The 21,378-nt window shown below is 42.0% G+C and overlaps 1 protein-coding gene across 1 annotated transcript; it reads right to left on the bottom strand.

The window, feature by feature from the left end:
• Positions 1 to 155: 155 nt before the first annotated feature.
• Positions 156 to 18,791, bottom strand: NTMT2 (N-terminal Xaa-Pro-Lys N-methyltransferase 2). The gene is made up of 4 exons (XM_060644936.3): positions 18,576 to 18,791; positions 8,182 to 8,357; positions 2,019 to 2,268; positions 156 to 1,213 (listed from the first exon to the last, which is right to left on the bottom strand). The coding sequence occupies exons 1-4, from the start codon at positions 18,727 to 18,729 to the stop codon at positions 942 to 944; spliced, it is 852 nt and encodes a 283-aa protein (XP_060500919.3). The 5' UTR covers positions 18,730 to 18,791; the 3' UTR covers positions 156 to 941.
• Positions 18,792 to 21,378: the final 2,587 nt, after the last annotated feature.

Raw genomic sequence — 21,378 nt, 5'->3', positions numbered from 1 at the left:
TATACAAATATATGCCTCAACATGAAGATATTGGAATGCTTCGAAGATAGGAACAGTGACATTTAAACATTCTGCTAATAAAAATGAAATGCTGTGCTTGAATGGTGTTAGATTATTTTTAATTAAACCAATGCCTTAAATTAATCCCATTAGTTCAGTTTTCAGGTTTATCATTTCCCTTCTCTTCCCAACGTACATTCACATCAATGAAAGCAACGGGGCCAGACGCGATGAGGCAAGCGGTGTCGGAGGCCAGTGGCTAAAATTAGATTATCAATGACATTTACTTATCTGTTCACAGCTGAAATTTCAACGGTACAACATTTTCTCCTGAAACGAGACACTTCCTCATCACTGAAATGCAGGCTTTTATCAAATTACACCCATATTACATCACTGGGTGGTGAAACTGACCCCAAATAGAAAGCGAAACCATATATACTTTTTCTGAAGAGAAAAGCTAAAGACAAGATTAAGCAATGGGTTTGTTTTCATAAGATTATTTTGACCCGTGCCTTTCTTAATTAGGGGGAGCTTTTACTTCTAAGAGAAATAGTCCCGGAGAGGAAGGGAATAGAATGCATCTAACATGAGGGCAGAGCAAGGGGGGCCTAGACTTTACCCCATCCATCCCGGAATACTCCATAATGCAAATCATCAGGGACCAGGGCAGTTTTGTGTACAATGTACAGTTTGGGTGTATACGGCAGTCTCTTAAAGCAGTTTTCCTGATGTTTCACTCCATTTATCTGCCGGGAAATCCACCGAATGTGTGCACATACTTATAAAATTAGTGGAAACTTGTACATACTACATTGAGCATTTCCAGACATGCATTGGATCCCTTCTCTCCATCCCGCCACCCCCCGCCATGAATTATGAGGAGCGTACTTCTGTCCCAAAGCACCCCTGTGCAGTCCAACCCCATTCCCACCTGCTGGTCAGGACTGTCCATCACTGTGCAGTGCAAACATCCACACCGGGATGCACTGTTCTGGAAAGCCATCCTGCTTCTTCTGGCCCAGCACCACCAGCCCGCTCTTCCTAATGAGGCTCCGGAGGATGTCCATGTCCCGAGTCACACTGCTGTCCGAGAGATCGAAGATACAGCCCTCCCGAGCCACGTTGTCCTTCAGTATGATGACACCGTTTTCCTTCAGGCCAGCTCGGCACCGGGAAAGAAACACAAGAAGGTCTTTGTCGGTCAGGTACCCTACAGGTGAGGCCAAGTAGATGGGGAAACAGGATGGAATGGTGGGGGGTGGGGAGGGAGGGGAGTAGGAAGGTAGGAAAGATCACAAGGCTAAGAATCAGGAGACCATTGGTTCACTCATTCATGAATTATTTAATAGCCTGAATTGTTCTGGTTGTGGGAGGCTTCATAGGAGGATAGGTATCCTCTCTGAGGAGGCTCAGTGTCCCATCTATAAACTAGATATTGTGCCACCTGTTCTATCTACCTCATAGGCACGAAATAAACTATTGCCTTTCCCATGAATCCCGCCATCGTCCCCAGACAACCCAACTTTGTCATTACTGCTCTGTCTGTCTGTGGGTCTGTCCCCTAGACACACACACTGAGACCAATATCTAACTCACTGCTGTCTCGCTTCCGGGGAATTTAAATCTAAGGAAGTCCGGTTTTGCCCCTACATGGGGATAAACTCTTTTTGACCCCACTTTTTCAAGTTTTTCAAGTATTTGGTTTTCTTTGCAGGGTTAGGTTGGTCCAAAGGCACTCACTCCATCTCCAAGGACGGGAATTTTCAGGCTCGTGACAGAGGATGTTAGGGGGAGACGGTGGGAGGACCAGAGCTGCGGGGGGAGTTTCCATGACGCCTAAGGCTGCCTAACTATCCTTAGCACAACTACAACTACATCTCCCCGAACGTCCTTGCTCCCTCTCCGCAAATCCTCAAATTAGCCCCAAGTATTGTCTCCTCTCTCTCTCTCTCTCTCTCTCTCTCTCTCTCTCTCGGAAGGGGGCAAAGGCAGACGCCATGCCATGCAGGACTGACCAGAGACCCACTGAACCCAGATGACATCATATCTCCCCAGTGGGGGTGCAAATTCCTGCAGGCTGTAGCAGTGGTAGCTTTCTACCTTGTCCCCGTTGACCTGCAGGTAGTTCTGGGCTTCGACGAGGAACGATTCCATCATGTCCACCAGTTCCACGCTTTTGAAAACCGGCAACAAGACATGCTTGCTGACCCTTCCTATTCCAGAGCCACAATCCAAGGCACAGTCTGTCCCAGCTCTCCCGGGGCCCTGCAGAAAGGTACCTTGTGGGATGCTTCGAGTACAGACACGTACCCTGAGTCTCCGGTTAGGATACTCCGGTTACCTCTTTGAACCAACTTTATTTAGGTCAATTTTCATATAATAAAATGTACCATTTTAAGCGTACCATTCAATGCATCCAGGCACGTACCGACTACCACGAACAAGTTATAGAACATCCAATGGCCTCTTTCAAGAAATAGCCAACACTGCTAGTTTTTACTTTCTTTGTTTTATCCAAATAGAGGTCTTGAAAAGAATTACAAAGTAAGATTTTAGAAAATAATGTTTTAGGTCTAAAAACTCAGTAATTTCCTCTAAGAAATGGGTCACAGAAAGCCCTATAAAGTAGAATGTTATTAACTGTAAATTTGGGTCAAGCCCACAGCTAAATGGACGTGCATGGTAGCTTATTGCTTTGTGAAAGAGAGAAAGAAAGAAAGAAAGAAAGAGGAAAGAAAGAAAAGGGGAAAGGACAGGGAGGAGAGGGGAGAGAGGAAGGGAGGGGAGGAAAGGGGAAGGAAGGGAAGGGGAGGGAAGGGAAGGGGAGGGGAGGGGAGGGAAGGGAAGGGAAGGGAAGGGAAGGGAAGGGAAGGGAAAAGAAGGGAAGGGAGAGAGGAGAGGTGAGGTGAAATGAAGCGAAGGCAGAAAACCTTACAGACAGAATTCTACTTCAAACCCACCCCTATGGCACACAGCACATTCACATGGATAGAAGGTGTTTGTGGCAAAGTCTCCTTATCTCTTTTAATGTTAGAAATTGTTTCCTGCCTTTGTAAGAGAAACTGTATGATGTACTGTGCACAAAACCCCCTAAAATTGTTTTTATAAAGTAGGTCTCGGGGACCCTGGGTGGCTCAGTCAGTCGAGCGTCCAACTTTTTATCTTGGCTCAGGTCATGATCTCATGGTTCATGAGATCGAGCCCTGCATGGGGTTCTGTGCTGATGGTGCAGAGCCTGCTTGGGATTCTCTCTCTCCCTTTCTCTCTAACCACCCCCCTCTTTCTCAAGATAGAAAAATAAAAAATCAACTTTAAAAAAGTAATAAAAATAAAGTAGGTCTGTACACTAAATTAACCAGAGGTGAAGGATGGATAGATGGTGGAGGAGGAAATCAGCCAATGAAAACTTTCTCAAACTTGCTTCTGTAAAGTAGTATATTCATATGCACATATGCATATATATATATATGGCCAGCTGCACATATGCATATATATATATATATATATATATATATATATATATATGGCCAGCTGAAACTCTGAGATATATATTATTTGGCCTCTCTATATTATCTGGTCTAAATTATTTGTCCATAATTGGGATGACTGCTAAATAGATTTTGTGCTAGAAATTATAATAATAAGATCTTGCCAATCAAGATCTTAAGCAGAAAGCCTACTCTTGTTTTCTCAGGAACTAAGGATTTAAGAAAAGATTTGAGCAGAAGGAAACATCAGAAATGCCGCTTTCTAGTCCACTCAAAGGGCCTTCTGTACAGCAATAAAGGCACAGTGAAGAACAAAAAGTGAAGACATTTTGGCTTCTTTTTAAATGGAATCATAATAAGCATGATTTATCATGTGCTTATATATAGAAGCTCTTTGCATCTGTAATAACTAACATCAAAACAACTCCACAAGATAATGATTACTCCCCAGTTTGAAGCTGAGGAATCTTGGGTTTCCACAGCTAATGGCAGACCTAGAACTTGAACAGGGAACTGTGTGAATCCAAAGGCAGTTCTACCTTAGAGCCGTCCCCTCAAGCGCCAACTCCGATTCCCTTGATAGTATCTGTCCACTGCTACGTTGAAAAATATTTTAAGGCTTCACCGAGACTGAGCAGGAAAGAGCTCTGTGATTGACTAGAGATGTCCCCCTTGAGTATGGGAAGGGGGACGTGGTGGTACCCATACCATGTATTTGCCATTTCCACTTACACGATGCCACCTCCCTCATTCAGATATTATAACGTAAACTAAACTCATTCAGAGAAAAAGAAGACCTAGGCTAAAGGCTTATGCTGTGAGCGCCATAAAGAAAACATCCCTTAAGTAAATCCACCACATAAACACGATGGGTGGGATAAGTATAGGAACGTTATTGTAAGCTGTCGAAATGATCTTAGTAGAAACGTGTATACTCAGAGATTACTACAAATTTTTCTTACCATTACTTGGCCTTAAAGTCTGTACAGATCATGTTGCTCACATTATTGTAGCAAGTGGCCTTAGAATTAGAACCATAGAAGGATAAAGCAAAGAGGGCTCGGAGACCTATGCCAGAGATGTCAGATTAAAATCGCTGACCTCCTTTTTCTCATTGAACAAATAAACCTGAAGCTGCTCTTGTTAAAGTGAGGCAGAGCCTCACCCGCTCGCCCTTCCTGTCATTCTCCCAGTAGGACCTTGAAGGATCTCAGCAAAACCCGAGAGTGCTTAAAGCACTCCTGTCTAATTTCCCTACTTTTTTATACCAAGAAATTGAGGCTCAGAGAGGTGAAATGTTTGAAATAGAATTCCCTTGAAAATTCTCACTCTCTGATTTATATTTTTCACCAACGGAGACGTGCGATATTTGACTATAATTACTTTCGAAACAATGGTCATTTACAAATACAGAAAGGTACCTTTCACCCAAATTGTGTGTACTGCTCACCTCTCACCACTGTGGCTTAGTTGTATTTATTATATTTCACTGCATATGGCTGCCACTGCCTCCCATATTCTTTCTCTCTTTCACATGCAGCTCGTATGGGAAGGGGTATTTAAAGCCCATTCTCGGGGCGCCTGGGTGGCTCAGTCGGTTAAGCGTCCGACTTCGGCTCAGGTCATGATCTCACGGTCCGTGAGTTCGAGCCCCGCGTCGGGCTCTGTGCTGACAGCTCAGAGCCTGGAGCCTGCTTTGGATTCTGTGTCTCCCTCTCTCTCTGCCCCTCCCCCACTCGTGCTCTGTCTCTGTCTCAGAAATAAACAGACATTAAAAAAAAAATTTTTAAGACCATTCTCAGGGACATCTCCTGCCTCCTGGACACCAAGGCTGCCTGTATTGAAATCTGATGTCCTTCCATGAATGTGACTGGACCTATATACAAGGTGTGATTTCAAAGCAAGATGTTTTGTTAATTTCATTCTCATTTATGGTATTGTCTTCACACTTATGGATTCATATAAAATAGTAAAATACTCTTGGGAATTTGGTTTTAGTTTTGATCCTGCCTACATGTTTTGTTTTCAAGGACATCATTGTAAGTTCATTCCTGTGGGATTTAAAACTCAAAAGGAAGTGCTGAATGCCACTGTATAGAAACCGTGAAATATAACAAGTGAGACCCAGAGTTTTTAATCATCCAATCTCTGAGAAATGTCAATAGATAAATACCATCAAATACTGATTACTTTTTACAAATTGCCACTTTCCCCCACTAGAAAGCTAAAATGAGGACCGTTATCAGCTGTGCCATTGACATCACCTTGGTATCATTTGTTTATTTGCTAAAGTAAACATAAACGCAGCAAGTTTAAACAACTCGCTGTCCCGTGTCACTAAGTGTTGAAAGGAAAGCAAAACTTTAAATTAAACAATCTGCCTTTTCCCAGTTGACATAAGGATAAATCATGTCAGATACTCATATTCCATAACTCCTTGTATCTTGACCTGGATACTAATTTAGCAGATTATTCAGGTCAAAGTACAAAAATATCATTTCTTTAAAAAGACTGTTTATACTCAGTTAGAGGTCACGGTTTCACAATGAGCCTTGTCTCCTAAGAAGGACTCCTTATATTTGTTTGAAAAGAGCAGGCTCCTCTTTTCCAACACAAATATGCGAGCACAAGGCTGTTTCCTTTCCCAGGTCCATGGGCGTTGTATGGGCTCTGTCTGCCCAGCATCCCTGTGGTCAGCTTGGCACTCCACATGGAGTGACAAGACAGCTGGATTACTAACTAAGCTTCTGAAATGCACTGGGATCAAAGTCAGCCTCACCACGAGGCAGGCAGAAGGGAGAGCTTTCGGCCAGGCCGGAGGAGAATTGAGGTCTGTGGTACACACACACACACACACACACACACACACACACACCCCAAGGATTTTTCTGCTTCATGAGACAAATGGAAAAAATATGTCACGGTTAAGAGTAGAGAGTCTGGTGTCAGACAGGCCTGGCTGGACTTCAGTCCCTGCTCTGTCTCTTACCGGCTGCATAACCTTGACGACTTAGCTAACGTCTCCAAACCTTGGTTTCTACAACTGTAAAAAATACGGATGATAATAGTACTTACCTTCTAGAATCCTTTTGAAAGGTAATCAAGACGATACTTCTAAAGTGCTTAGCAGAGGGACTATTGCAGGAAAAGCACTCCGTGAAATCAGTCAGTGATACTGATTTCGAAATACTCCGGGTTATCCTGACCTACAAACATTCATGGACGTCATCTCCAGCTTCATGGACCTTCGTGGCCACAGCTGATGTTCAGACACGTCGGCCCCGATGGATGCTCCATCCTGATTTAACTTCTCTGCTCAGACACTTGGTGCTCCACGGAGGTTGGATGTGAAGTGAACCTCACCTCAACACTAGGGATATTCTTGATAGTGCACTTGAAAACCTAACTCAGATATTTATAATATTGATAATGCTTCCCTTATCAGGATACAATGGGCTCCAAATTTCAAACAGATGACTTCCAAATGAATTGGAACGAAACCTGGTTGCCAGTTAGGACTTTGTCTTCAGTAGGACCAACAACAGCTTTGTGGTGTCGGCAGCTTTATTAAATCTATTCTAGCAACTAAATGAAGTTCCTGAAACTCTAATGGATGCATTTTATGAAAGCCTGTTATTACTTTTTTTAATTTTTTAATGTTTATTTTTTTTTGAGAGAGAGACAGAGATAGGGACAGAGCATGAGCAGGGGAGGGGCAGAGAGAGAGGGAGACACAGAATCGGAAACGGTCTCCAGGCTCCGAGCCGTCAGCACAGAGCCCCATGCAGGGCTCGAACTCACGGACCGTGAGATCATGACCTGAGCCGAAGTCAGACGCTTAACTGACTAAGCCACCCAGGCACCCCAAAGCCTGTTATTATTAGTAGTAGCAATAAATTAGATTTATTGGGTAATAATTATGCACAACAAAGCAAGCACATTGCTTTGCACATTGGCTCATTGGATCTTCGTATTATCCTCTGAGGTAGGTTCGATGGTTAATGCCCTAGTCACAGGTGAGAAAACTGAAGCTTACAGCATTTAAGGAACCATTCCAAGGTTGCTTGTACATTAAATAGAAGAACCTAATGACTATAGAGCTGAAGATTATTGTCCCTACCCTCTACTGTCTTGTCTCCATCTGACAGGGAAGTGAGGAAGCAGTTTCACCCAACCCCGGGGCTACAAAGAGACCACATGCTTTCAAGGCGAAGTCTGAACGACGTATTAAATAATATAAAGAGATTCTACTGTACTTCTCATTTTCAAGCCAAACATAGGCATGCACTTCCTTACTATATTGCATTTGTATTGCAGGAAATCAGTAAATCGCCCCAAGATCCCAAATGGCATGATCTCTCATCAGTCATCTGGGTGGGAACGGTTTCATCTGGAAGACTATAAAAGAGATGTCTTCTTAATCCCCCAATCGTAGTATTAGCACTGCTAGTTCCCTTTCCCCTGAAGCATGAGAGATTAGCTGAGGCTATAGGATGGTGAAAGGCCAAGGGGGATAAGCCAGTGGTTTGATACGACCCATCCCTTCTGAACATTTTAAAAGAGGCTTTCGGGCTCAACTCTTGGCTGAGCCATATGGCTTTAATACGACTTAAATGACCACACAGAAGCATGTGAGCTCAATGTTTGTGAGGACTTTGCTTCCTCATCAAGCTGCAGTTGCATAACTCACCCCAACAAACTTCCGAAGAAAGTCCCGAGAAGCCTGGATATCTGGGATGGACAGTTCAATGAAATTTCCCATCATACCCTCTTCTGTAGCTGGTACTTCTTGATAGAAAAGTTTAGCTCTGGCATAGAACTGCATCTCCCCATTGATGATTTGACTTGTTAAAGCATACAATTTCACTGCAAATGAAATATTAATATTTATCAATATGTATATGACAGAACAAGTTCAATCTTATCACACATGGAATTGTTTCTCAGAAGCCTGCCCATTTGTCATGTGGAGGAAAGGGCACAGTCAGAAGATCTGGGTCTGAGTTCTGGCTCAGTGACTTACTCGATATGTAACCTTGAGAAAACTTCTTAACCCCTCTGATCTTTGGGTAGCTCATGCACTGTGGCATTTTCATGACTTAATGACCCTATAGTTTAATGAAACTGTAGCTTATTACTGTATATTTTTTTTAAGTTTGGCAGTATTTATTATCGTAGAATAAAGAATGTCACAAGGACGCCTGGGTGGCTCAGTGGGTTAAGCTTCCGAGTCTTGATTTTTGGCTCAGGTCATGATCTCAGGTCATGGTTCATGGGCTCAAGCCCCACTATGGGCTCCTTGCGGAGTGTGGAGACTGCTTGGGATTCTCACTCTCCCTCTCTCTCTGCCCCTCCTGTGCTCTCTCTCTCAAAATAAACTTAAAAAAAAACCACAGCATGTCACAAGTTTCACAGTGAGTTTTATCTTTGAGCTCCAAGTGTTTTATGAGGATTTAACTGTTAATCTTTACTTCTAATCACAAAGTACATTTGGGGTAGCTATTTTTCACCTCTTTTTTAAGCAACTCACACTGAAATATCTCTTTGTATCAACATTACAGAAAATGTGCTTAAGCTCTATCTTCTGAAAATAAAATAATTAAAAAATGTTTATTTTATTTTTATTTATTTATTTTATTTATTAATTTTATTTATTATTTTATTTATTTATGTTATGTTTATTTTAAAATGTATATTTATTGAGCAACTCTTCCGTAGCAGGCAGTGTGCTAGGCACATTCTCATATACTATGTCACTTCATTATTTTAGACACTGCATGAGGTATTATTTTAACACATTTATTTTTTGAAAAACACATGTTCCAACTTCTGAGAGGCAAATTTGCATGCATTTAAGTGATCTTTGTAGATGAAAATACACCTCTTCAGGTATAAAATAGCATTTTATACCTCTTCAGGTGTAAAATACAAAAGGGTTGCCATATTAGAGGACATTCAGGAGGAAATGGTAGAGAGTGAATGAAAGGAAGGAATTTCTCGCTCAAGAATGTAAACTGAATGCATTTGTCTTTCCTCCTTCCCCATATTCCCCCCAAATTGTTTTAATAACCTCAACACATAACTGAAGAAAATGAGAGGGGGGGCCACTGATGGATTCATGACTTCAACAAATGTCTGGAAGACAAAAAAGCAGATGGAACAAAGCTAAGAAATTTGCAGCCTCAGATAGTTGCAAAAGGAAATAAGAGTTAATAAAAAAAAACCAGTGAAAGGACAAATGCACCCTCCCAAAAGCAACTGATAGCACAACTGTAATCCTGGGCAGGGAAGTATCTTCTCTTTAAAAAAAAATTTTTTTTAATTAATCGCCTAAGGAGACCTAAACCAGTTAGTATAGGATCCTGGAATACCACTTATTTTGTCATAGAGAGGACTCTAAGCATCACATCTGCTCACACAGGTGAGACTTTAGTAAGATCTACTAAAGACATATATACCAGAAGAAACATTCTCCATTACCTAGAATCATTGACCCTGTTCTTTATTCCTAACTGTGGATGAACAATGATTTCCAAACACATGGGGGTAAAGTGGCAGTCTGAAAGAAAAAATAGAGATAAACAATCAGAAATGACCCCAAAGGAAATAGAACTAACTCAAGAAATGGATGAGAATTTGGACCAAAACTAAACAGAAAATTCACATATCCTTGGAGAGATATGAGAACTGGTGCATCCATAAATCAATGATAAGATGCCAAGAAAGCGATAATTCAACGAATAATAAAGACTTCTTAGAAATTAAAGTTTTGATTACCAAAAACTTTGGAATACAACTTTGAGTAAATTTGTCAGGACAGAAACAAAAAGACAGATGTGGAAAACAGAAGTAAAAAGATTAGAGCCATAAAGACTTAATTCAGGAGGCTCAAACATCAAACCAATTAGGATTTTTAAGAACAGAGAAACAGAAGGAAGAAAATTATCAAAGAAATAATAGAAGAAAATTTCCCAGAGCTAAAAGTGATTGTAGGATCGAACAAGTTCTGAGCAGCATGGATATAGAAAAATAATAATAATTAAATAAATGCCACATTTACACAAATCCTTAGGAAATTTCAAAATGCAAAGAGTAAGAATTAGAAGATTCTAAAGTTATTTAGAGGGGAAAAGGTGGTTGACCCTCAAGGGTTGCCAGATTTAGCAAATAAAAATATGAGACACACAATTAGCTTTTAATTTCAGTTAAACAAACAATTTCATAGTATAAATATACTTGAAATGTTGCATATCACATGAGACATACTTACACTAAAGATTATTTTTTGATTACTTGAAATTCAAATTTATTTGGAGTTTTATATTTTATCTGGTAACTCTATACTCAAAGGACTAGAGTCAGGCTTATAACACAAGTCTCATTAGAAACACTAGAAAACAGGGGCACCTGTCTGGCTCAGTCAGTAGATCATGTGGCTCTTGATCTCACGATTGCGAGTTCAAGTCCTATGTTGGGTGAAGAGATTACTTACAAATAAAATCTTTAAAAACAAAGAAGCAATGCCATCAACATTCTTAGGGAAAAGTATTTTGAAGCTAAAACTTAATACCCCATCAAACTGTGAAAGAATATTTACCTACCATGGATTCATTCTTCAGAAGTTTGTTGAAGCAATATTCCAGCCCAATGAGCGTTCAAATCAAGAGAAGATACATGTTAAAAGACAATGAAAGTAATCCAAGAATCCAAAGAAAACAAATTCCCAAATGACAGATACTTATCTGATCTAGAAAGTTTTTATTACAACAGAAACTATAGGCCTCAGAAACATAAGTTCATCCAGAAGTAGAATGAATTGGATTCTGGGCAATAGAGTAGATAAGAAGCAAGGAGACATTAGTGATATTCTAAAGAAGACATATTTTTAATCTCAACCATCACAAATAAAAGATAGGTGGAAACTCCAAGCAAAATACACAACAGTACAATATGTTCTGATCAGGATGTAAAGCAAACCAAAATAGACATAATTGCCAGTAGAAAGAAAAGACACAATAAGAGAGAAAAGAGAGTCTATTTAACGTTCACTAGAAATCATTTTTCTTCAGGTAACACCAAGATTGTGAAATTGGACTAATGTACTATTTGTCTCTGGATTAAATAACAATGACATAGTCCCAAATTGTGATTTTAGAAGTTAAAAATCCAACAAACACCACTTATATTAAAATATTCCATCATAATACATTCCATCTATGGAGTTACATCAGTATTTTCCAACTCAAAGACTTTGGAGCCACTGTTTGGATCTTTTAATGGTCATGAACTTACTGAAAGGGATATAAGAATCAGTTCGATCTACATCATTTCTAGAGACTAACAATATTATATACTATATCTCCCATATATACTATTATACATTGATTGTTTTTAAAATATCTTCTAAAAGTATTAAATATATAGATGCTTTTTGCCATCTTATACACATATTAGCAACCGACTGGGGAAATACAACATTAAAAGGAGAGTCTTCATGTTGAGAACATTGGGAACCACTCACCTACACCAATCTCCCTTCTCTAGCACTTGGTAAAGTGCTGTGTAAACAGCAGGTGGCTCAATAAATTCAACAGGGATGACAAAAATCAAGCATAACTGTCCCCATAGCTTGACTGCTCCAAATTCTTCAGTATGTCTCAGAAAACCAGGCTAGGAAATCACAGTTCATAGTCTTCCCCGAGCTCCATGCTCCCCGGGATCACAAGCGAGCCACAGCCCAGGAGTTTCCTTGATCCAACCAAAGCAGCAAAGCAGCCACACTCATCATCACCTTAAGTCAACTAGTTGGTGAAGTCCATTAAAAACCTTAATCTGGAAATGAGAATGGTCCATTATGCCAGCAACGTTTAGACCACAAGTGAATGCCAAGCCCAGCAGGGGTCAGTCTCAATAGGTAGGTTTTTATGGTTATGGGCTTGAGTTCTCATTTTCACCTAATTGACAGGAGCATTTCACTAAAACGATATATGAGGTGTCATGGCCAGCCCCAGGTTCTCCCCTCCTGATAGCTCCTGCAATGGTGCAAGTTGACTCAGATAAGGTAATCAGTCATCAGCCTGTGCCTTTTTACTACAGAAACACACCTTGTCGCTCATTCTTGTAGGACTGCAAGATCTCTGTGAAACTTGGGGTAGTCTAAGACGGAGTTCTTGATATAGTTCTATTCGTTCTTGGTATGATATGGTGCTTATTTCTTGACCTACCTTATGGGCTGACCTCCCAAGAACCTTGCAATAGTTTATTTGTTACAAAAAAGAAAGTAGAATACTAGTTGATTTGCCCTGAAGAATCTAGATCCTATGAACTCTCTGAGGAAAATGTTGTAAATAGCTAAGTGCTTACATCTGCTGAATATCTTCTTGTCTTTTCATTTCCTTTCTATTCCTTTTTGTTTTTCTAAATGGTTGGTTATAGTTAGTTTAGACTTTATTCCAGACGTTAGAACTGTTTGTCAACTGAAAATTTATCTGAGAGGATGGGTAGGCTAAGTTTAGACGTTTAGTTTGAAATGATTTGTGATAGGATATTGGATCATGCTAACCTTTTATTTATAAGCGAAAGAAAGAAAGAAAGAAAGAAAGAAAGAAAGAAAGAAAGAAAAAAGAAAAGTTAAAAAAGAAAAGCCCAATTAGGACATGCCCTTATGAAGGATAAGACCTTCCATAAGAGAAATTTGCAGATGAGCCCTTCCCAATTTAGCTATTAAATAATTAATGATAAAAATGGAAGGAAGGAAAGGAGGGAGGGAGGGAGGGAGAAAGATCTAGGTACCATAGAATATTATTCAGCCAAAAAAACGAAGGAATTCCTGCCATTTAAAACAACATGGATACATGGATAGACCCTGAGGGTATCATGCTAAGTGAAATCCATCACCGCAGAAAGACAAATACCATACGATCTCACTTGTACGTGAAATCTTAAAAAAACTGAACTCATATCCATTTTTTTCACCAGCAGGGCTGGGGAGTAGAACTTTATCAATATTTCTGGTGGAATCCAAAGGTCTGGTGTGCCAGAATGCTAGAGTTATCATTATCAAGTCTCAGAATTGCCCTGAGGGGCCCTGTAGGTTTGATTTGCTCCCTGAATGCCTTAGCCATCTGGTGTTTCTTGTCTCTAAAATAATGCACTGCCTACCCTAAAAAAGTTTTAGAGGGATGTTTCCTTTTCAGCTGAAGACGAGTTCGGTGTTTCCTAATTCTTTTCAGGCTTTAACACCAATGAGGTAACAAAAGGGAGGGCGGGAGGGACAACACACTTTTCCCACCACACATCACATCCCCTACTCATTTGGCTGACGTCTTCCCAACTCTCTATTTCTACTTGAGCGTCCTACCTCACCTACTATCAAATTTTAGAAGGCCAGAAGTCAGGCCGAGATAGTGGGGACAGATTTCTGGTGAGAATATCATCGGAAGGGTCAGAAGCTGATTCAGCAAGTCGCCATGCCTCGTCTGCACCTGTGCGGCATCGTGTGCGGGTCTCTGTCACTCTGTTTCCACTTTCCATGAAAACCGCCAGTGTGGGTCTCCCTACACTGAATTCCTCACGAGAAGGCGATATCTTACTTGTCTGTGCCACCCCAAGACTTACCATTATGCTTAACCCATAGCAGACGTCCTTTGACTATTCGCTGACTAAATGAATATTGTCTTGCGTTTTGTTCTTCGAGTAACATACAGGTTCAACAAAATGGAGAGTGGCTATAGGGAAAAGCTGACATAAGTGACACAAGTTACAGTTTTCATATAGTTTGTAAGATATCTATCCTCCTAATTAGGCATACCCATGTAATAAGAAAATAGTAAATATCATTGATCGCACATGGATGTACGCCCTACCTATGCTAAGCATTTATATTAACTGAATAGGTGAGAGATGGTATTATCCATGGAAGAACACGAGGCAGCAAGAACACGACGACGCGGGGCTCAAACTCCCGAACCACGAGATCATGACCCGAGCCCAAGTTGGACGCTTAACCACCTAAGCCACCCAGGCGTCCCTAAACCTAGGTCTATTTAAATCCCAAACCTGTATCTCATCCGTCTCATGCTGTGTATCTGAAAGTCTGCTAAATAAAAAGGGGAGTTATCTGGTTCTCCATTTCTTTAAAGAGAAAAATAATCTTGCAGCTTTGCGAAGGGAACAGTAAACATTTGAACAAAGCATCACTGTTCAGGGAGTTGTACAGCAACACCGGCCACGGGGGTGAAATCAATTTGAAAAATGCCAATGGTTATACACTGAGTTTTATTTGGCAGTCCCACGTGTCTTACAGGAAGTGTTTTTATTAACTCTGGCTTTTAATTGTGATGGCAAAAAGGTGACCATTGTTATCAATTTCCTCCTCAGAGACTTACTCTTCTAGAAAGAGTCAAGTAAAGGGTGGGTACTAAGAACTTGTGGGAACAGTACACCGGGCATTGTACTAAACACTTTCTTACCATCTCTTCACATTTTCTCTTTTACTCCTCACCATGAGAACTCAAAACTGGGATTATGCGCATCATTTTGCAGATGAGTGATGGGTGACGCAGAATGATTTAGTAACTTGATATCACACAGAAACGAAGGGTCATGGCCAGGTCCCGCCCCACCCCGATTCTGCTGAACTCTGTGGAACCATTGTTCTAAAGGTGAAGTTAGACTAAGACTTTAACGAAGTCCGGGAGTGCTAGACTCTTGCTCAATATATAACTAATAAATATTCATTGACTTCTGCGTACTTGGAAATACACCGTGGATAGTGCTGGAAGAATTACTGACTGGTTAACTTACACGAACGTCTCCATCAGGCCTTGCATGAGCCCCTTTGAGCCCTGGTATATAAACTGGAGATGTATATAATTGTTTTCCTGTTTACTTCCTATCTGTGCACAAACAGCCACCTTTGACAATTTTCATTGGGAGGCAGCAGGATTTTGAGGTTCAAAAAAGGCAGATTTGGAGTCAGACCGCCCGGGTCGAACCCCGCTCCACCACCCAAAGCCACGTGACCCGCAGCAGGTTACTTAACTCCTGCCTGAAGAGGGGATGTATTCAGTGGCACAGCTGAGCCTTCACTGGAGATTTTTAGGATGCACGCTCTTGCTTTTCTATGAATTTCTGAAGCTAGCCGAGGATATTTGAGCAAAGGTCCCCATGACTGAATGTCCCTGCAGAGCGTGCTGTAAGGGACTGGCTACCCAATGCAGGCAGTTAGCAGGAGGGAGGAAGGAAAGAAGGAATCAAAGAGTCTGGTTAGCCACATCCTTCCCATAATTACCCTAAACAACAAACTCTCTGTGTATACCCTGCAGTAGCCATTCCTTAACCTTTTTTTTTTAAGGGCTTTATTTTCATTTCTGTGAAGTTTTGAAATCATCAAAAGGCAGGGGAAGCCAATTCTAAAACACCTGAGTGGAGCTGGGGAGGGAGAACTACTGGCTTAGTTTTGGGTTCAGACTAAAAAGCGTTAACACCCGCGGCTGCTTGGGAAGTCCCATAGAGCGAGCTGAGCTTAACATCTTTGGTGACGCCTATTCTAAGGAAGACCTACATGGTGACATTAAAAGAGGCCTGGTTCTGAGGAAGGAAAAGGAAAAACAAAAACAAAAACAAACAAACAAAAAAAAAAAACGAGTCCTTATTGAGCCTTGACTGTTTTCACATATGTAACTGCATTTAATCCTTCCGATTGCCCTGTGGTTTTAGGGAAAATGATGTTCAGAGACTTCAGGAATTTGCATTAACTTTGGTGACTGTTCTATCAGCAGCAGTGCCAGAAGTCGCACTCAAGACTTTAGCGATGTGCAACTGATTATTACTAAGGGATCACTTAATCTGTTGCGAGCAGGTATTGATCGAGTTCTTTCTATGGGCCAAGAACCATGGTAAATGCTAACTATATAGATAAAGAAGAGGAAAAGTAAATGAGTCTCTATTGTCATGGGAGCTAGAGCCACTGATGAGGCCAGGCAGATAGAGCAGAGAATAGACCCTGTCCCCAACCCTAAGCAGAAAATTTACACTGTTTCCTGTTTAACTTTGGGCTTGCATGGAAGACTTTGTCAAAATGTTTGTCTTTTATTAATAATTTCTAAGAGATTGGAAATCATTGATAGACTATCAGCACATTCACAGAAGAGAAAAATAGGTAAAATCAGAATGACTCTATTGGGTGAAAAAAGGGATATAGGCAAAATATAAATTATAGCCTACTTGTCCCAGTCAATTTTCATCTGATTTTCAGATGATACGGAAAAGATTCCTTTCCGATTCACCTTCAGCTACTTTCAGGGGTGTGTTCCTTTTCCTCTCTAGTAATTTGGTTAAATTTTTTTAAATGTTAATTTATTTTTGAGAGACAGAGCACGAGCAGGGCAGGGGCAGAGAGAGAGAGGGAGACACAGAATCCAAAGCAGGCTCCAGGCTCCGAGCTGTGAGCACAGAGCCGACGCGGGGCTCGAACCCACGGACAGTGAGATCATGACCTGAGCCGAAGTCGGACACTCAACTGACTGAGCCACCCAGGCGCCCCTCTAGTAATTATTTTTAAAATCTGGCAGCCATCTGCCCTTAGTGAGTATCCTAGTAATTGTAATTGATATCTTTCTCCTGATATCTTTCTCTTGATAGCTAAGGCCACCAGGCTACCGTTATCGAGATGGGGTGCACACAAGATACTCAAGAATTAGTTCTGGAAAAGCAATGCTCTGCTGGTGTGTGGAGCAACCAGAACATCCTCACCTTCCAAATGGACTGCTCTAGTGTTCTCCAGTTGGATACAAATGAGATGCATGACACATCCTACAAGAATTACTTGTGGGCGGTGTGATCTACCAGAAAGAACCCTGGTCTTGGGTTCTTGCTTTGGTATCTAGATGAGATCTGTCTAGATTAGATCTCATCATCTCTGATTTTCTTTTCCCTGCTTGAAGAAACAAGATGGGGGGAGAGGGGGAGCGGAGGTGCACAGGTGGGAGGAAAAAAATAATGCTACTTTCCTTTCTATCCCATAATATGGCTGTGAGGATCAAATAAACTTACAAATACGGAAAAATTTTAAGAAACATTGTCTAAGTATGAGATGAATGTATTTGTATGTCGAGAATTAAATATCCCTTCAGGAATGGATTTATGAAAAGAAAATTTCGTGGGCTGCTGGTATCTAGTTTCTTGAACGCAATACAAAGAATTATTAGTTCCTGCGACGTCTGGAAAGCCTGGCTACATCAAGGGCACAATGAGGCTTTGAGACAGCCTTAAGAAAACAGACTGGGGCTGATACATACTGTTTCTGCTTTCATTGGGGGAAAATATAAATCAAAGGGGGACACTTCACTCTTTAATCGCCAGTTATTTCCTCTTCAGTGCTGTTAAGAGTTCCTTGAAGTAACCACTTTCACAGAGGCTGAGAAAAGTAGTGGAGACAAACCCGATAAGCTTTTTATTGCCCATTGTCTAATTCCCTGAAAGCTACAGGAAATAACGAAAATGGAGACAGACCACTGCCCCCAGTTTTTTTCTTAAAATTCAAAGACTAAAGTAAAATTTTGCTCCTTTTCGGCTCTCTATTATTGTGACTCAGGGAAGCCAGAAAGGATTGTGTGTGGAGTGTGGGCTCACACACACACACACACACACACACACACACACACACACCTTGCTCTATTATGGTTTAGGTTTTTTTCTTTTTTTGGACCCTTAGTTGATATACTACTGCATTAATACTCTCACCTTTGTGTTACCTAACCTGCCCCCCGTCTCGATTTTTGCAGATATTAAAAATGTCCTCTAAAACACAGGAATTGAATTTCTGTGAACAAACCAACACCCTGGGAAGCAAATCACAGTGGCTGAGGGTGCGTGGAAATCCCAAAGCGGAGGCCTGACCTGCCAGGCAGCACCCGGCCTTTGCGCCCTGCAAGAAAGAATGCCATTGAAACATTTAAGCCCACTGACATTGGTCATGGGTTCTTTTTATCTGAAAAGAGTCCTTGTTCTAACTCCTCTTGCGCGACCTCGCCACGGTTCCCCCCTTTCTGGTCCCTTCTCTAGTAGCTCTGACTCACTTACCCAGGGGAATTTTTTCCAGCAGGTAGAGATAGCTCTGAAAGAAGTCATTGCAAATGGCTCTGTGAAGGATGAAGGACATGCTATGTCGACAGAGTTCGTCGTCGGTCTTCTGCCAGCGGGATCGAAAGGCAAAATGGGCTCCCAGGTGGGCCATGGTGAAGGGGGATGAAAATTATTCCTACAGAGGCAGGAAGCTTGCCTGGCCGTTTCTTTGAATTAGCCTTCCCTTCCTACACGAACTTGAGACTGTCATTTTAAACCGGCCCCTGTCCATCCATATCAGGAGAGGCTGTCATGGGGCGTGGGGGAGGGGCAGCAGACACAGGAGGTCAAGCTCCTGGCGCATGTCTCCGTCTGATTGCTTGGGCGACACCGCTCCAAGCCAGCAGGTGCTAAGTAAAGATGAAAACAGGCTGAGTGGGATCCTGCTTCATCCAGGAAAAAGCAGCGTCCGTCTGTAACTTCAAACAGGGACGAGCACAACCCACTAACACCCTGACTGGTTGCTCTAATTCGATTCCTAAATTGGAATTAGCCTAATTTCCATTTCAAAGCGCTGGGAACATTTTGCAGGAGATCCTGTTTCCTGATTTCCATCACTCCCCCTGGAACACAGAATCCTCAAGTTACAAGGACCCTTCAAAGTCATCCTCGCCACCCAGGCTCCTCTCATCAGTCAGTGCAAGTTTGCCCAAATCGTTTCGTAGAGGCGGATATGGGTTTCCCACTTTTAAGGATTCTCCAAGAGACGCAGTTATATGAAAACCTGTTTTGATGTTCGCTACCCACCTCTGTCAGCAAATCTTTCCTTCTAGATTGCTCTAAACAACACCTCATCAGGTTAGCCTGTTTCTTCCTCTCTGTCTATCGTGGGGATGGTTTTCCTCCTAAGTATTCACTTAGTTTCTGTACCTCTGATAGGCCCTTTACCCTTCCCACATACTTTGTACCCTGGAGGCTGACCTGTATTGAGATCAGCGGACTCTCTTGCCTTCTGGATTCTAGTTGGGTCCAGCCAATGGGTGGTGCCAGCAGGAGACTGGAGGAGAATAAGCCGATGTATTTATTCCCCTGGCACCTTCCCTGTGGAGATGCCATAGGCTGACTTCTTCCTTTGGTGGAAAGTCATAGCTCCTGGCTGGCATCTTCTCATACAGATATCCTGTCCTACTTCTCATAACTGCTCCCTCCTTTACTGCCTCACCCCTCCGGGTAGTGACGTGCCATCCTGTCACAAGCCCGGGAGTGATGCACTATTCCTTGCAATTTTGCTATGCTTACCTATTACCTTTTTAAATAGTCCCTTTATTTTTTTTTAATTTTTTAATTAAAAATTTTTGTTAATGTCTATCTATTTTTGAGAGAGAGAGAGAGAGAGAGAGAGAGAGAGAACGCAAGCGGGCGAGGGGCAGAGAGAGAGGGAGACACAGAATCCAAAGCAGCCTCCAGGCTCCGAGCTGTCAGTGTAGAACCTGGAACGGGGCTCAAACCCAAGAATGAGAGATCATGACCTGAGCCAAAGTCAGATGCTTAACCAACTGAGCCACCCTGGTGCCCCCTTTTTAATTATTTTAATGTTTATTATTTATTTTTTAGAGAGAGAGAGAGGACACAAGTGGAGGAGGGGCAGAGAGCGAGGGGGGCAGAGGATGCGAAGCAGGTTCTGTGCTGACAGCAGAGCCCGATGTGGGGCTCGAACTGACCAACCGTGAGATCATGTCCTGAGCCAAAGTCAGACGCTTAACTGACTGAGCCACCCCAGAGCCCCATAAATAATCCCTTTATTAAACCGGCTCAAACTCTCAACTTGTGAAGGCTGTCTCTTTCCTATAGGCACCATGACTACCCTTTGATCCCTCTAATGTTCCTAACAGGAGAGTCCATAAGAACTCAGTGCTCCATTGGACCCATATCATGTGGGACCACAGACCACCCACCAACCCCAAACATAAGCGCACACACAGATGCACCGACGCGCACATTATGCTTTATGGTAGGCAGCATCTAAGATGGCCGCCGAAGATCCCCTGCTCCTTCCTGATAGTCACACATCTGTGTCTTCCTCTTTCCTGAAAGTGGGGTAGACTTACTGACTCACTTCTAAAGAATAAAATATGGCAGACACGAGAGGGTATCGCTTCCAAGATTAGGTTGTGAAAAAGACTGTCTTGGACATTTTCCTTTGCTCCGTTGCTTGTTTGCTCTGAGGGAAGCCAGTGCCTGTGGTGAGCTGTCCTGTGGAGAGGCCCACATGGCAAGGAAACTGTCTCAGTGCCACAGGCCTGGAGTCCAACAGGAGGAGCTAGATTCTACCAACAATCCTGAGTGAGCTTGGAAGGTCTTCCCCCAGCCAACCTAATAAATGACCCCGAGCCAGCTAAGCTCTACCCAAGTTACCAGCCTACAGAAATAAATGTCTCATCTTTTAAGCACCTAAATTTTGGAATAATTTGTCTCAATGCAGCGATAGATAGCTAATTCACAAATCATCAGTGGAAGTTTTCTAAGATGTGGAAGATTCCTAGTCATGATCCTTCTTTATGTTTAATTGACATGTTAATCTTACTGGCCAAGAAAGTAAGGGTTCTATTTCTTTGACTCTGACTTATTTTCCTTCCTTTTCCTCTGCTTCTATTTTCCCATTTTCCTCACCCTACCTCAAGGGGCAGCTATTCAATTTTGATGGAAGTGTCCCCATCCCTGGCTTCAGGAATTGCCCAAACTGTAATCCAGGTTACCATTTCCTTTGCTGCAGCGTGTGGTTCATGAAGGGGTAAGTCATCCCGCCCTGAGCCAATCAACA

The sequence above is a fragment of the Panthera onca genome, chromosome F1 (assembly GCF_046562875.1).
Source record: "Panthera onca isolate mPanOnc1 chromosome F1, mPanOnc1 haplotype 2, whole genome shotgun sequence".
In the NCBI taxonomy this organism is placed as follows: domain Eukaryota; kingdom Metazoa; phylum Chordata; class Mammalia; order Carnivora; family Felidae; genus Panthera; species Panthera onca.
The sequence above is the reverse complement of the archived record's forward strand: the minus strand, read 5'-3'. Positions and strand labels throughout refer to the sequence as shown.

Coding starts and splice junctions, on each gene's coding strand:
- NTMT2 (XM_060644936.3), bottom strand. CDS start 18,729: ATGGCCCACCTGGGAGCCCATTTTGCCTTTCGATCCCGCTGGCAGAAG. Junction 8,358..18,575: donor GCTGGAAAAAATTCCCCTGG/GTAAGTGAGTCA, acceptor TTTCATTTGCAG/TGAAATTGTATGCTTTAACA. Junction 2,269..8,181: donor TTCTTCGGAAGTTTGTTGGG/GTGAGTTATGCA, acceptor ACCTTTCTGCAG/GGCCCCGGGAGAGCTGGGAC.